General features: G+C 44.5%; 1 protein-coding gene across 4 annotated transcripts in view; it reads left to right on the forward strand.

Annotated features, from left to right (window-relative positions):
* The window catches only part of LOC137012903 (DNA repair protein RAD50-like), a 57,515-nt gene that overhangs the window by 12,917 nt on the left and 27,208 nt on the right, over positions 1-17,390 (forward strand). For all 4 annotated transcript variants that reach the window (XM_067376388.1, XM_067376390.1, XM_067376389.1 and 1 more), the window contains 6 exons: positions 3,867-4,071; positions 4,400-4,528; positions 5,228-5,393; positions 13,787-13,980; positions 14,076-14,282; positions 15,776-15,958. In XM_067376388.1, the coding sequence (XP_067232489.1) occupies positions 3,867-4,071; positions 4,400-4,528; positions 5,228-5,393; positions 13,787-13,980; positions 14,076-14,282; positions 15,776-15,958 (1,084 nt within the window). The remainder of the gene's footprint in view (positions 1-3,866; positions 4,072-4,399; positions 4,529-5,227; positions 5,394-13,786; positions 13,981-14,075; positions 14,283-15,775; positions 15,959-17,390) is intronic.

Below are 17,390 nucleotides of genomic sequence, written 5' to 3' on the forward strand. Positions count from 1 at the left end.
CTCGCTGATCTCCGCCTGAAGCCGAAGAAGCTCGCCGCCTTCAAGAAGCTCTCGCCGCCGTCAGAAGAGGCTCCCGCAGCGGACTCAGCTGGACTCGCCAGTCGGAGACAGCACTGGCGCCCTCGCTGACTGCAGCCCGCAGTGCTGTCCTCGAGTCGCCGCTTCCCGCTTCCGGTCGCTTCCGGTCGCTTCCTAGCGTGTCTCCTGCCGCCATCCGGCGCGCCTTCCTGAGAGCTTCTCCGCGGCTTATTGCCACTCTAAAAGAGCATAAACAGCGGTTTTCACCGCTCCATCAGAGCTTCCGCGGCCCTCGCCACTCTAAAAAGAGCCCCCCAATCGCCGTTATCACAGCGGCGGCGTTGATGCAAATGCCACGCCACTCATGTGGCCCCTCTGCACGACGACGATGGTCACAGCGAGTGCATCGATTGCCTGGGCAAGTCCCGCGCTGACGGCGCGCTTGCTGGAGCCTCATGCCCGCACTGCAAGAGCATGAGTCTCGGTACCCTGCGCTTGCGGGTCGCCTTCTTCACAGAGGGCGATATCGCCGCTCGCGCCCTCCCGTCTCCTTCCTCCCGCGAGCCAGCAAGGAAGAGACAGCGGGGTAGAGCGATCCAGCACCCGGAATTGAGCGAGCTCACGCCGGCCCAGCCCCCGCGTGCCTCGCCTTCTCCTCCAAGGGAACATTCTCCCGTCTTGTTCTCCCGACCCGAGCAGCGTCCCTCATCTCGTTTGGAGGATCGGACGATGAACAGGATGACTCCATGTCCCTCGCTGCCTCCGAAGCAGAAGGTTGGGCTGGCGAGCCGGAGGTTCCCGCTCACCCACCTCCTTTGGAGCCCATAGAGCACGGCCAAGGCATGGATGCCGAACTTTTCCGCATCCTGCCTAGAGCCATGGAAGAGCTGGACCTCGAGTGGGCCCCTCCAGAGGAGCCATCTCGCAGCCGCCTGGACGAATGGTTCCTCCCAGGCCGCCGCCAAGCACCTCGCCAGCGAGGTCCACGAGGAGCTGACAAAGTCGTGGCACGCTCTGTAATCCGCCCGCCTCCACACGACGCATCACTCTGCCCTCACCGCTGTTGACGGCGCCGAAGAGAAGGGATACGAGCATCTCCCACCCCTGGATGAAACGGTGGCTGCTCACCTCTGTCCTCCCGCGGCTGTGGGATGGAAGACAAAGAGGGCCCTTCTTTCCAAGCCCTGCCGGACCACATCTACCCTGCCTGGACGGGCTTACACCTCGGTAGGCCAGGCTGCCTCCGCGCTCCATACAATGGCCATATACCAGGTCTTCCAGGCCAAACTCTCAATCCCGTTTAGAGCGCAGGTCATCTCGCTTTCTGCTCTTCCTTCCTCTACGGATGAACGAGAGCTAGAATTACTCTGCCCTGTCAGGGCATTGAGGACCTATGTGGACTGATCTCAGCGTTTCAGGCAATCGGATCAGCTCTTTGTTTGTTTTGGTGGCCGCACCAGAGGGTCTCCGGTCTCAAAACAGCGTCTCTCACGTTGGATAGTCAACGCCATTAATCTGTGTTACTCCTCTCTGGGTGCGGAATGCCCCATAGGAGTTACAGCCCATTCCACTAGGGGAATGGCTTCCTCATGGGCTTGGTCCAACGGAGTTTCCATAAAAGACATCTGTGAGGCGGCCGGCTGGTCTTCGCCGTCCTCTTTTGTCAGGTTCTACCATCTTGATGTCCCGACCTTACAAGCTCGGGTTCTTTCAGTGTGATTGGTGGCCCCTTACGAGTTCCCCCTCACGCCGTTACAGGAATCATTTCCTTTGTAGTATAAGAAGGGATGCGGCGGTTTTGCCTTCTTGCTTGTTTTCCTGGTCCCCTCCCGGCGTCCAAAACAAGTTATGTCGTTCCCTGCCGTGGCACGGCGCGGTTGAATTCGTTCCCCATACGCAGTACGAGTGAAGTATCGAAAGGGAACGTACTCTGTTACTAACGTAACCTCGGTTCCCTGAGATACAGAATGAGTACTGCGTTACTTGCCGGCTTCAGAGTTGTCGCTTCAATCGATTGGCACTGAAATCCGATGGTGAAACTGCTTATATAGCCCTTAACCCCGCCCGTTTCGGCGGGAAGGTTCGCCCGCTTTCTCGCCATAGGCCGCGCAGCTATGCCGCGCCGCCACTGGTTCAACAACTTGTCTATGAGTGAACCAATGATGGTGCAGTTACACTGTGTTATTGAAAAAGGCTTCAGTGACGGGGGAAAAGGGAGACTTTTCCCCATACGCAGGGTGGGTGTGTATTTTAAGCTTGAAAAACAGCAGTCCACTAGAGAGTGCGCACGGACTTTGAAAGAGCCGCGCGCTGAACTGTGCACGAGATGGAGCGGGACACGGAAAAAGAAGTAGGCCTAAGGCCTATAGCCTACCCGCGGGCGCGGCTTAAGACAACTTTTATTTTCTTTCACACACAACACAGAGAAACGTCTTTCTTATAAACCCACCAAACTACCTGTCAAGTGATAGACGAAACTGACAATGATTTTATCTTCTTTTAAACAAATGAATGGCAATGTGGATAAACATTCACAGCCACGATGTACAGAACACCACACAAAGATATAGAAGAAAACGAATAAAACCATTTTGGATCAATAAACCTTAAAATATAAATAAAAATAACTGCAGAAAAGCCACACTGCAGATATACATTTCATATTTCGGCAAATCAAATTACATCAGCTAAACTCTACAGCGCAACATTGATGCACCAAAAAATTTAATTAATTTAATAAAAAAAATTATATATAATATATATATATATATATATATATATATATTTTTTTTTATCAAACATTAATTTACAGAATTGAATTAGAACAGATATATGATCGAGTCAAACTGCAAAATGCATGAAGTGCAGGGGAACATATATTCAAAACACAAGCCACAAATAATTAAATTAGATAACCCAGAGTGATCAATAAATAAATTAAAATTAAAGAAATTAAAATAACGAAAGTATAGCCAGGATTGTCAACTGTGTCTTTTTAACTGCAGAAGACAATAAACGCTGAACTAGAGAGGCAGACTTTTTAGCTAAACATTCAAAAATCAAATTACTCGTCTAAATGGTTTGAAATCATTTGTAGCTACCCTACCTGATTGAGAGAGAAAAATCCAGTCTTTCACGCGATTTGCCTGTGTCCGTTTGAGTCTTTTTAAATAACGCGCTATAGTCAGCTAACATCAGCTCATTGGCCGGCAGAAACGCGCCACAGTGTTTGTCGTTGTTGAGTTCTAGGACATGAGTTGTTGGCACAACTTGCATCATACATCTTTTACCATTTCACAGTCCATCCAATTGTACACTTTATCCCAGACATTGTTAAAGATTTAATCCCTGCCGCAAAGATGCTCCTCTGTCGGTCACGGATCATGGAAGTGAAACTTAAATCGGTCACAGGGGTGGTTGGATTTATTCACGCACATTAAAAATATGTATTAAAAGCTTCTTTCTTTTCACATTTTTATTTATGGTATTAACATAATAGTATATTAACCTACTGGGAAAGAACCAGTATGTCTGTGTAAAATCAGATATTGAGCACCCCCATATCTCTTCTCATAACACTTCTGCGACGATTCGACTGTGAGATTGGTAGTCGAATCAGGCTCTTCCTATCGAAGATTCGAATCGTCGACTATTCAGGGTCACCCCTAATTGATAGCCAGCCTAACTGAAGTTAAATATATGTAAAACCCTACTAAATTATATTTGTAGTTTTTCAGTTAGTTTTTTCTCACATTGAATTGATTTGACTTGACTTGATTTTCCTGTGGTGTCTCTTACTCATATTAAGCTAGCATCAGCTGAAAATAACTACAACCTTTTGCTTGAAGGTACATTAAGGTTTTGGAGACTCTGCGAATGTTGAGGCAGAAGCAGACCAGTATTGTTAAAAACTGCCAGATGGAGCTCAAGTATCTAAAACAGAACAAAGATAAGGCCCAAGAGATTAGAGAGCAGCTGACCACTAAAGAGGCTCAGCTGTCTTCCTCCAAAGAGAATGTCCAACGCATCGAGAATCAGATTGACCCACTGGAGGTGAGACACAAGAATTTGTAGGCTAAAAAAAAAAAAACAACAACAGGCATTTAAATTCTTTACTAATAAAAAAATTGACTTTTTTTTTTATTTTATTTGAAACTTTAGATACTAAAACTAAAAGATAAATTTGATTCTAAATTATGTCTTTATTAAGTCTAACATCAGTTCAAAAACAGAAGCTTCACATTATGAATCAGTTGAGTTAAAAACAAAAGATTGATGAGCCACGCTAAAAGCTGTTCAAATAGTCAATATAGTTTTAGCCTATACACTTATGCAGTCATGTCATGTATAATCACCAAACACACTTTCCCCATATTTTCAGAACCGACTCTATGACATAGACAGCAGCCTCAGCAAAATAATGAAGTTGGATAATGACATCAAAGCTCTGGAAAGCAGGAAGAAACAGATGGAGGATGATAACCGGGAACTAGAGGAAAAGATGGAGCAGGTAACCAAAGTTTATTAAAAAAACAAAAAAAACAAAAACACGTCATCAGTTATAAAACTTTCGCTGCTCTCAGAATTAGTCATAAAAGCCAGATAATGATCATATGAAGGCAGAGGAAGTGTTTTGCATAGAAAACATGTACAGGATGTTCAGTTATGGATTGTTGGTTTATGTACTGCTGCTGTTTCATCTGATGTTGAAACTAGGGGGTTGCTTCTTAAAACTAGTGGTCCATTTGCTAGCTTTTCTTACTAAAAGCCATTCAATTTTCTTAATTTACCTAAGGCTTCTTCTAGACTACTGGGGATCAAAATAAACATTTTATGTGTTAGTTCTCAACAGTATTTTCATTGAAGTAACATTACGGTTGATGCTTTGGTCAGGTGGTAGTGAAAGATTTGGGTTCAACTTGAGTCATGTCTCTGTTTCATCCTCCCCTCTTTCTCTACCCAAAGAATATTTCTTAAATTGTAATGAAATGGAGACAAAACCATCAATACTAAAGAATTTCCTCTGGTCTGGAGAAATATAAGGTGGTCTGCATAACAATGAAAAGTAATACCATGTTTCCTAAAAAATTGCCTAAAGGGAGCATATACGGATAGAAAAACGAAGGGCCTAAGACAAAGCCTTGTGTCACACCGTTCATTCATTTCTTGGGGAGCCTTGACTCTGTGTTGTGCTGTGCTGTGTTTTTAGGTGTTTCAGGGCTCAGATGATCAGCTGCAGGACATGTATCAGAACCACCAGCGGACTGTCAAAGAGAAGGAAAGAAGACTTACGGAGTGTCAGCGCGAGCTTGAACGGGCCGGCCGAGAGTGCCAGAGGATGAACCGCATCAAATCTGACCTTCTAGTTGAGCAAGGTAGTCCTTTGCTCATTCATTTTATAAATATATATATATATGATCATGATATATGTATATCATGATATACATGATAACATGATATTTTTAGTGATATTTGTAAATTGTCTTTCTAAATGTTTCGTTAGCATGTTGCTAATGTACTGTTAAATGTGATTAAAGTTACCATCGTTTATTACTGTATTCACGGAGACAAGAGCCGTCGCTATTTTCATTTTTAAACACTTGCAGTATGTAGAATTCATAAACACAACTTCATTCATTATAAATCTCTCCAACAGTGTGTAATGTTAGCTTTAGCCACGGAGCACTATCAAACTCATTCAGAATCAAATGTAAACATCTAAATAAATAAAATACTCACATGATCCGATGTATGCATGCATGACGAACATCTTGTAAAGTTCCTTTTTTTTTTTTTTTTTTGAACTTATATTTTTATTTTGAACCACAAAAAAAAGCATACGATACAGTAAAATATTGGTTTTTAACATGTCAGTCCATCACATTCCAACAGCCTTGACAATTATTACATTTTAATTACATCAGACACATTATCCAAAAAGTGAAAACAAATACACCTAGTACAGGGGTAGGAAGGGTTAAAAAAATAAAAAAAAAAAATAGGGGAAGGCAGAGGACAACACAACACATGAAGGATGTAATCATATAACATAAGATCACTGGAGTATCAAAGGCATTACAGGAGCCCATCTCTTTAAGAAATTAGCTTTCTGAAGTCGTAATGAATATGTAATTTGTTCCATTTCGTACAACTCCCGTACTTTTTGAATCCAGGTATTGTATGATGGGGGGTCAGGTTTTAACCATCTGCATGTAATACATTTGAGGGCTGCAGTAAAAAGAATTTGTAGTAAATATATTTTAGCTCTACCCTCAAAGCCCTCTGGACGAACACCTAGAAGGGCAATTGTAGGGTCTTCGGGGATTTCAAAATGGAAGATTTTAAGGGCGTCAAATATATCTTTCCAATAATTTCTTAATTTTGAACATGACCACAAGATATGGGTGTGGTTGCCAACATGCTGACCACAGTTTCTCCAGCATTTGTCTAGGTAAGAAGGATTCCATTTTGCAATTATCTGTGGAGTTCGAAAAAATCTGGTTATTATCTTCCATTTGAATTCCCTCCAGATATTAGAGTTGGTCACAAGGTGTGCCTCTCTGCAAACTTCCTCCCAAGTTTCGAGAGGAACTATTTCGTTCATTTCCGCCTCCCATTTCTCCTTTATCTGTAATGTGTTATTTGGGTTTTTAGATAGAAATAACAGATATATTTTAGAAATTATTTTTTTGACCGCATGTCCACTTTGTATTTCTTTAAAAAACAATTCAACTGGAGAGGGTTTTTTCACAATTTCTAGATCTTTATGTGTTGTGAGAAAATGTCTCAGTTGTAAGTATCTAAAAAATTCAGATCTTGGGAGTGTAAATTCTTTTCTAATCTGGTCAAATGATTTAAGTGTGTCATTGTGAAATAATTGGTGAAGATAATTAAGTCCATATTGAGACCACTTTTTGAAACCCACATCTGTACGGGATGGTGCAAAGTCATTGAGATAACCAATACTAGCTGCTGATGAAATTTTTTTAGACAAACTAAATGAAGTTTGTATAGTTCTCCAAATTTTTAAAGTGACTTTAGACCATTCACCCATGGAGCCATTTTTTAAAGAAACACTGGAAAAGGGTAAAATTTTTAGGGGCATGGAACAGAGGCTATTTTCGATATTGACCCAACGAGTATGTGTATCTTCACTCATCCATGAAATTAAGGGCCTCAACTGAGCTGCCCAAAAGTAAAACTTAAAGTTTGGGAGTCCCAGTCCACCACTTGTTTTTGGTGACTGTAATATTTTAAATCTTATTCTTGGCCGTTTTCCTTGCCAAATAAATTTAGACACCATTTTATTCAACAAATCAAAGGTCAATTTTGGCACTTCAATAGGTAACATCTGAAACAAATAGAGTAATCTTGGCAGGACATTCATACGAATAGACTCAACACGGCCAATCAGAGAGAGAGGAAGAGCTGACCAACGATTTATATCTTCACTAATATTTTTAATCACTTTTTTATAATTTGTGTTGTATAGTTGGTTCAAAGATGAGGGAATAAAGATGCCCAAATATTTGAACCCATTCTCGGGCCATTTAAACCCGCTTTTAATTTTGATTTGTTTTGAAATTTGACCATTAACATCTATTGCCTCAGTTTTATCCATATTCACTTTATATCCAGAATAGTAGCCATATTTTAAAATGAGCTTTTTTAAATATGGAATTGTTGTCTCGGGTTCTGTTAGAAAGAGTAGGACGTCATCAGCATATAACGACAACTTATGTTCCTCGCCTCCAATTACGATTCCCTTAATTGCGCTGTCCTCCCGAATGAGTTGAGCAAGGGGTTCGATGCTGATATCAAACAGCAAGGGTGACAATGGACACCCTTGCCTACATCCACGTTCTAGAGTAAAGCGCTCGGATCTGCAACCATTAACTCTCACTGAGGCAAGTGGATTTGTGTAGAGTGTTTGGACCCAGTAAAGATCCATTTTGAGGGTTATTGTAATGATTCGTCACTAGAGCCAGGATCCATTTGCATGCTTTATTGTACAGAATCGAAGTCAAACAGGCAGGGGCAGACAGGGGCAGACAGGAACAGCAGAGACAGGCAGAATCGGTTGTCAGGTAACAGGCAATGGTCAGTACAGGCAGATATCACTCACAAGCGGTAGACAAGGCAAGGGTCGAGACAGGCGGCAAGGGTTCGTAAACGGGAGACAATAGTTCAGCAACAGGCAATCAGACAGGATATAAACGCTCAGAAATGTACACCGTGCCAATACAAGACTTCGCGGAGCAGGAGTGGATCTGAGAGTCTTTTATAGTCCTGATAATGGGTCACAGCTGGCGGGGTAATCAGTCCGAGGTATGGGCTCATGGGAAATGTAGTGTGGTGTATGTGTGAGGGTGTTAGTATTCTGGTGAGGGCTCCCTCCGCTGGCCAGAGGAGGGAATCACGGAGTTCGCCTCTGTGACAGAGCCCCCCTCCTGTGAGCGCCTCCTGGCGCGAGGAAGCATTCGACGCCGAGGTCGTCCACGTGGTCGTGGGGCTGGTCTCGCTGGGTGCCGTTGGTGGAATTCCTCCACTAGACTGGGGTCCAGGATATCATCCGAGTTGACCCAGGATCGCTCCTCTGGACAGTAGCCCTCCCAGTCAACCAGATACTGGAGTACTCTACCCCGACGTCAGGAGTCCAGCAGTTCATGGACTCGATAAGCCTCCTCGCCCTCGATCATGATGGCAGGGGGACCCTGGTCACCGGGCACCTCCTCTCCCTCCTCGCTGGGACCAACGGCAGGCTTGAGCAGGGATACATGAAATGTGGGAGAGATGCGAAAATGATTAGGCAGAGCCAAACGGAATGAAACAGGAGTGATTTGACGTGTTATTTTGAATGGACCTACGTACCTCGGACTTAGTTTCTTGCAAGGGAGTCTGAGACGCAAGTCTCATGTCGACAGCCACACCCATTGGCCAGGCCGGTACTCAGGTCCAGGACGACGATGCCGATCAGCCTGTTCCCTCAGACGGCGGACAGCGTGCTGCAAGTGGGTATGTGCTCTGTTCCAGGTTGCCTCGCTGCGATTTATCCAGTCATTGACGGCGGGCACGTTGGTGGGTTCACCGGACCAGGGAAACAGAGGTGGTTGGAATCCCAGCACACATTGGAAAGGGGTAAGACCGGTGGCAGGCTTGCGGATGGAGTTCTGAGCGTACTCGGCCCATAGCAAGTAGCAGGACCAATCGTTCTGATGGTGGCTGCAGTAGCTTCGGAGGAAGTGAGTCAGTTCTTGGTTCAAACGTTCGATCTGTCCATTAGATTGAGGATGGTAGCCCGAGGTCAGACTGACATTAATGTTCAGGGCCTGACAGAAAGCTGTCCATAAGCGGGAGGTGAACTGAGGGCCGCGGTCGGAAACTATGTCCTCGGGCAGACCATAAATGCGGAAGACCCAGTCACATAAGGGTTCAGCCGTCTGCATGGCAGTGGGTAGCTTCAGGAGAGGAACGAGACGACAGGCCTTGGAAAAGCGGTCTATGACGGTGAGTATTGTGGTGTAGTTGATGAAAGTGGGGAGATCAGTGACAAAGTCTATGGCTATGTGAGACCAGGGGCGTTGGGGAAGAGGTAATGGTTGCAGTAGACTGGCTGGTAACTGGTGAGATGGTTTGTGGATATTGCTATGATTGTGCACTGTTTGACAAACTGGGTTGTGTCCCTGCAGAGCGTTGGCCACCAGAAGCGGTTCTGTAGGAGGTGGATGCCCGGATGACCAGAAGCAGGTGAATTGTGAACCATTTCCATGATTCGGTGACGAAGAGCTTCGGACACATAGGCCTTATCTGCGGGGCATTCAGAGGGGACTTCAATCTGAGCATTTGCCTGTTCAAGTTCAGTCATTATATCCCACTGTATGGGAGCAACAATGATGGAGGTGGGCAAAATCGTGTCGGTGGGCTGTATGGTCTGATCGCCTTTGAATTGTCGTGAGAGAGCATCGGCCTTGACATTCTTGGAGCCTGGGCGGTATGTGACTGTGAAATCGAAGCGGGAGAAGAACAGGGACCAGCGGGCCTGGCGAGGGTCGAGTCTCTTGGCTGCACGTAGATATTCGAGGTTCTTGTGATCAGTGAACACCACGAATGGATGAGAGGCTCCCTCCAGCCAATGGTGCCATTCCTCGAAGGCGGCCTTCATGGCAAGCAGTTCACAGTCCCCAACATCATAGTTCCTCTCAGCGGCCGATAGTTTTCTGGAGTGAAAGGCACAGGGATATAACTTCGATGGATTACCTTGTCTTTGTGAGAGTATGGCCCCAAGACCGGTGCTGGATGCGTCGACCTCAACTATGAACGGGAGTGATGGATCTGGATGGCTTAATATGGGCGCTGTTGTGAAACGTTCCTTTAGGTCTCGGAAGGCCTGGACGGCGGGGGATGACCACTGAAGGTGAGTACTGCCCCTCTTGACCATGCTCGTGAGGGGTGCGGCTACAGTGCTGAAGTTGCGAAGCCCAGAAAGCGCTGTAGCTCCTTGAGAGTGTTGGGTCGCGGCCAGTTGAGGATGGTGGTAACATTCTTTTCATCCATTGCTACGCCTTCCGGACTGATTACATATCCCAGGAACGATGTGGACGTCTGGTGAAACTCACACTTCTCAGCCTTCGCGTAGAGTTGATACTGGATTAGTAGTTTCAGAACCATTCTGACATGCTGTACATGCTCCTCCCATGGTGTTCGAATAGATCAGGATGTCATCTATGTAGACAATAACAAACTGGTTAAGCATATCTCTGAAGACATCATTTATGAAAGCTTGAAAGACAGACGGACTATTGACAAGCCCGAAGGGCATAACAAGATATTCATAGTGCCCATTGGCTGTGGAAAATGCGGTCTTCCATTCGTCCCCCTCTTTAATGCGGATGAGATTGTAGGCACTGCGGAGGTCTAACTTTGAGAAGAGTTTGGCTGAGCGAAGTTGCTCAAGGGCTGCTGGTACCAACGGAAGGGGATATCTGAATTTCACAGTGATTTCGTTCAGACCTCGATAATCGATGCAAGGACGGAGCCCACCATCCTTCTTGCTCACAAATAAGAAACCCGCTGAGGCCGGGGAGGTGGAAGGACAAATGAATCCTTTAGCCAGTTCCTCCTCTATGTACTTCTTTATGGATTCCAACTCGGGTTGTGACAGCGGGAATATACGGCGCCTGGGTGGTGTTGAACCTGGAAGCAGATCGATTGCACAGTCATAAGAGCGGTGAGGAGGTAATTTAGATGCGCGCACCTTACTGAAGGCTATAGCCAGATCCAGGTATTCGCTGGGCAGGTTGAGGTCTGATGGGATCTTGGCAGCCTCAGTGGTTTTGGTGGACTGGATAGCACCGATGGGTAGAGATGGTTGGTTAGACAGGCACTTCTCTTAACAATGCTCGTTCCAGTGCGTGATTTGGCCCTCTCTCCAGCAGATCTGTGGGTTGTGTGTGCGCAGCCAGGGGAGACCTAGGATGATGGATGACGTGGAAGAGGGTAAGATATGGAACTGTATACTTTCAGTATGAAATAGGCCGGTCTGCATGGTGATGGGTTGAGTGATCGAGCTGACGCGTCCTGAGCCCAGGGGTCGGCCATCTATTGCTTCCACTGTGAGGGGAGAGGAACATTGGATTAGAGGAACATTATGTTGTTGGGCGTAACTTAAAGACATGAAGTTCCCTGCGGTTCCTGAATCCAGCATAGCAGAAGTGGTGAGTGACAGATCATGAGTTTGCAGCATAATGGGCACAGACACAGACATTTCAGAGGTGTAGTAGTGGTTGTAATCACTCACCGAACGTGATTTCTCAGGACGTGAACGGACCGGGCAGATGTTTCTCATGTGACCAGGGTTCCCACAGTACAAACACAGACGCTGGGTTAAACGGCGACTTCTCTCCTCCTCAGACAGATGGTAGGAATTAATCTGCATGACTTCAGGTGGTTCGGTGTCCACAGAATGTGTGGAGTGGATAGAGCGTCGCTGACTGGGCTTACGAGTTCTCATGAGGTTATCAATCTGAATGGCAAGTTCAATGAATTGGTCTAAACTTCTGCTCTCGTCATGGCAAGCGAGCTCCGATTGCAATTCCTGTGTTAACCCTCTGCGGAAGCATACTTTTAGAGAATCACTCACCCAGTTCGTTTGTGCAGCCAACGTACGTAAAGCCAATGCATACTCAGCAGCTGTTTTGCGCCCCTGATTCAATTCCAACAATCAATCCCCAACACCCTTGCCATCGCTGGGATGATCGAAGACCTCCTTAAATCTCTGCATGAAGTAATCGTAAGAAGGAAAAGCAGTCCCATCATCTCTCCAAACAGCAGTTATCCACTCAAGAGCTCTCCCGGTGAGTAATGAACAAACGAAAGCGATCTTACCGGTTATCATTGGGATACATCGCCGGTTGCTGGCTGAGATACAGGGAGCATTGTTGGATGAAGCCTTTACATTAGGAGGGATCGCCGTCGTACTTATCGGGCAGTGAGAGACGCGGGTTGGTTTGAGATGGCGTCTCTGCCGCGTCGGTAATGGCGGTCGCTGAAGGAGGTATAGGGGAGCGGGCATTTGGAGACCTTGCAGCGCTTTCACCAGGTCCTCGGTAATGGAGGTAAGGCGGCTGCTAGTTGGCTGGCTTGGGCAGACATAGTGGCACACAGAAAAGCAGCTGGATCTTGTGCTGGCGAAGTCTTCTGTAATGATTCGTCACTAGAGCCGGGATCCATTTGCATGCTTTATTGTACAGAATCGAAGTCAAAAAGGCAGGGTCAGACAGGGGCAGACAGGAACAGCAGAGACAGGCAGAATCGGTGGTCAGGTAACAGGCAATGGTCAGTACAGGCAGATATCACTCACAAGCGGTAGACAAGGCAAGGGTCGAGACGAGCGGCAAGGGTTCGTAAACGGGAGACAATAGTTCAGCAACAGGCAATCAGACAGGATATAAACGCTCAGAAATGTACACCGTGGCAATACAAGACTTTGCGGAGCAGGAGTGGATCTGAGAGTCTTTTATAGTCCTGATAATGGGTCACAGCTGGTGGGGTAATCAGTCTGAGGTATGGTCTCATGGGAAATGTAGTGTGGTGTATGTGTGAGGGTGTTAGTATTCTGGTGAGGGCTCCCTCCGCTGGCCAGAGGAGGGAATCACGGAGTTCGCCTCTGTGACAGTTATATTAGCTGTGTGAACTTTGTTTATGCTGTTCAAGGCAAGCGCGAGCTCCGGGGGCGGCCGAGCGGGGGGGCACGAGAAATAAAGGGGCCGCATATATCGGTGCATAGTTAATGATGCCCCAAAATAGGTAGTTAAAAAAATGAATAAAAAAAAAAAATCTATGGGGTATTTTGAGCTGAAACTTCACAGACACTTTCAGGGGACACCTTAGACTTATATTACATCTTTTAAAAAGAAGTTCTAGGGCACCTTTCAATATTGACCAAAATAATTGTGATTATGATATTTGCCATAATCAAGCAGCCCTAATCAATGTCTTTTTTTTGTTTTGTTTTTTCTTCATAGAAATAACTACTGCAAAGTGTCTTCACTAATGAAATCCACATTAATTAAAGAATAAACTTTAATGTTGGCAAATTTTTGTTTCATAAATTAGTTATTGCAGTCCTAAAGTACACTATACTTATAGACATGCGCTAAAAACTAATACTTTCAAATCAAGAGATTTTGTTCAAAATGCATTTTTAGCAGGAAAAAAAGTTTATTCTTTCTCAGAGCTGTTCATCATCATTGTCTCTGTTCATTTGAAGGCCGTCTGCAGTTGGAGGCAGATAGGCACACAGAGAACATTAAAAAGAGGGACAACCAGGTGAAAAGTTTAGCGTCTTCCCTGGAGTTGGAGGGCTATGATCGGACACCTCTTAACGAACGACAGCTCCAGAGCTTCCACAGACAAGTCAAAGAGAGACTGGAGCAGGACTCTGAAGACCTCAACCAAACTATGGTAGATAAATATCCTGAAACTTCATATATTCTTAAAATTTCAATTTTAGTACTGTAACGTGTTGCCATTTTTTAATAATAATTTCTTGTTTTCAGCATGATATGCAGGAGAAAGAGGCACAGAAGCAGCAAAGCATTGATGATCTCCGTGATAAGAAGACCGGTCTAGAGAGAACCATTGAGCTGAAGAGAGACATACAGGCCAAAAAACAACAGGAACTAAAGAACATCAAGTCTGATCTCCAAAGACTGGAGGGCTCCTCTAGCAGACTGCAGGAGCTGGACACTGAGCTTCAGAAAATGGTTAGACTGCGCTACACCACTGACGACTTGCTTTGAGCATTAGATATATTTCATCTGTCAATGTTCTGTTGGTTTCCTAAACTGAATCCTTAACTATAATTACCATGGGCCAGATTTACTAACAGCTCAATCCCTCTTTTGGCATTAAAAAAAACTACTGTAAGGATTTATTGAAGACACGCAGTGAAAAAATAGTAATGAAAAGGCGTGGACACTGTAATTTTTGCGGATTACCTTATTGCATATGCGTTTGTAGGAGTTTCCCTCTCAGATTTAAAATTTATGGTTGGAGTGTAATCTACCATTTTTTGCAGTTGTCAGTTTGGTATTTGCACTATTATTTAAAGTGCCCCTATTATGCTATTTTAAAGGTCCCTAATTTTGTTTAAGAGGTCTCCTACAACAGGTTTACATGCATCAAAGGTCAAAAAACACTTTCATTTTCTCATAATATACACTGAACATCACCACATTTTTCAGTGATTCTCAAATGACTCGTCAGATGCTTCAGTCTCTCTAAATCCCTCCTTTCCACAAGCCTGCTCAGCTCTGATTGGCCAGATGGCCCAGTCTGTTGTGATTGGTCTACCACTTATAGTGCTTTTGGAAGCAAAACGGCCATTACCATAACAGAACTTCATCTCCAGACGCTTCCTAAAGCTCAGCAATTGCACACACTGTAAATACAGTAATGATGGAATCGACTGATGTAACATTATTGTTTGTAAAACAAATCTTGTTCCATCCTTTATCATTACTCAAAATAGTAAGAATGGTTGTGGCTCTGAGGGCCAAGTTGGTCCAAATAAAGTGGGTACTGTCCCATCTTTAATGGCATTTTGTAAATCCCATTTAGACCTCACACAGATTTGAGAAACCAGGTTATACTGCTGTTGTATCTCTGTGGTCATTTTAATCACTGACTCTTCACATCCTCATCCTTTGGAAGTGTTTACAAAGAGAATTTGGTTTTGCAGAGCAGAAAACTGCGTCTTCTCGACATGTACACAACACGAACCAGCAACAGTGTTTTAGAGTGGGTCAAAGTAGACATTCACGGGCAGCCAATGAAGGCCATAGGCGAGCATTTGCCAAATGTGTTACCCAGTGACATGTAGTCATCACGGAAGTGGGATTCGAATTCCTGATGACTTGCTAGGCTGTTCAGAGTCTTTCTTTTGAGAGACTATAACTTTATTTATCGTGCAGGTTGCACTTTCAGCTTCACAACTTTGCAGATTGTTTATATTCACAGACAGCTACATTACACATTGCATGAAAGGTAATGTTTGAAAAAGCATAATAGGGGCTTTAATGCCCAGAAATGCATGTCTTGTCCATTTTGCCCTTGACATGGCTCCCACTCTCGCTTTTATGGGATTACTGTTTCACACTAAATTGCCCTGTTTACTAAATGCAACTAACAAAAATAACATCATTGACACCCTGCATTATTTTTGTATATGTTAGTCTTAATATGTTTGTGTTCATAGGAGCGGGAGCTTGATAATGCTGTTCAGGCCTGTACTGTGGACAGTCTGAAGGCAGAAGTAATTGAACTACAGAGGGATAAAACTGAACTGGATCAGGCCCAGCGCAAACTGGACAAGGAGATGGAACTGCTCAACACACACACCAGGGCACATGCAGAGATGGACATGCTCAAGAAGACCAAGGTGAGCTCACACATCATTCTCGCCCGCAGCCATATCACCCTGTAGCCCAAGAGTGGTAACCCACTGAAGCTAATCAGGGTTGAGCCTGGTCATTATCTGGATGGGAGACCTCCTGGGAAAACTAGGTTGCTGCTGGAACTGGAAGAGGTGTCAGAGAGGCCAGCAGGGGGTGCTCACCCTTCCCCCTTTTTCACCAAACTGCACGAACACGTTGAATTCGCCGTGTTTGGATGCTGATGTAGGTTCGCATAGCAATGAGCATTAATAGTAACGCAACGTCCGCCATTGTTGCTGGTGTGTTTGTGTTTGGCGCTGTGATGCTAGTGTTGTTGGGAAAGATGAGACATATGCAGGGATGTAAGACCTGGCTCTCTGGTGGCCCGTGGAAATGTAAACCGGTTCTTAAAATGCTCGCCAGTCGAACCAACTCCGAACCGGCAAAAGCACTAACTCTGAACTAGCACCCAGTTCATGCTGGTTGAGAAGTGGTACCTGTGGTCTGTGTGGGTCCTAATGTCCCAGTATAGTGGTGGGGAAACGATACTGAAAAAGCACCATCCTTCGGATGGGACATTAAACCATGGTGCTGACTCATTAAAATTCTTCTCGTAAAGAAAAAGAAATCTCCTGGCCACATTTCCCACATTGGCCATTATCAGTCTTGGCCTCCTAATGATCCCCATTCTTTTGAATTGGCTCCATCACTCTCTCTTGGATGCTGCACACTGATGGTGGGTGAGGAGACCCTCTGATATGATTGTAAAGCACTTTGGGTGTATAGTAGTACCAAAAAAAAGCTCTGGATAAATGCTTCATTCATTAATTTATCATCACTTATATGTCCATGAGCGCCCTATCCATTGTGATAAGTTTTATGCCTAATTCTGAAACAAATGCAGCAAACATAAACAAAACAAATGCCTTCGGACAATAGAGAGCAATGCAGGGATGACATCAGATCCAAGAAAACTTTGCTGCTGGTTCCATATGGGGTTTTATAATGGGGGTTTTCAACTTATGAGTAAAATAAAGCCTGTGGTAAACATAACTTGACAATATATTGACTTTTTTTTTCTACAGTGTAAACTGCACATCAGAACAAGATACATCCAGGATTCAGTTGATAATCTCAAATACCATAATATATCCTACAAAATTTGTTAAAAGTAATAGATGTGTATTAGTATGCACAATGTCTTTTTTATGATTTCCTGACCACCTAATATTCTCTAGTCTTTCATTAACACTTTCATTTTTACATCACAAAAATATACTATTTATAACAATATGTGCTTTGTTTTTAGTTTAAATGAAAAAGCTAAAGCTTTTTAAAATGAAAACTAATTCAAGTTTTATTTTAAAATGTTTTCTTGAGGCATTAAAGTAATGTATAACACTCCATGCTGCCTAAAGAAAGAAATTATTGGAAATC

This window comes from Chanodichthys erythropterus, chromosome 22 (genome assembly GCF_024489055.1).
Source record: "Chanodichthys erythropterus isolate Z2021 chromosome 22, ASM2448905v1, whole genome shotgun sequence".
In the NCBI taxonomy this organism is placed as follows: Eukaryota; Metazoa; Chordata; class Actinopteri; order Cypriniformes; family Xenocyprididae; genus Chanodichthys; species Chanodichthys erythropterus.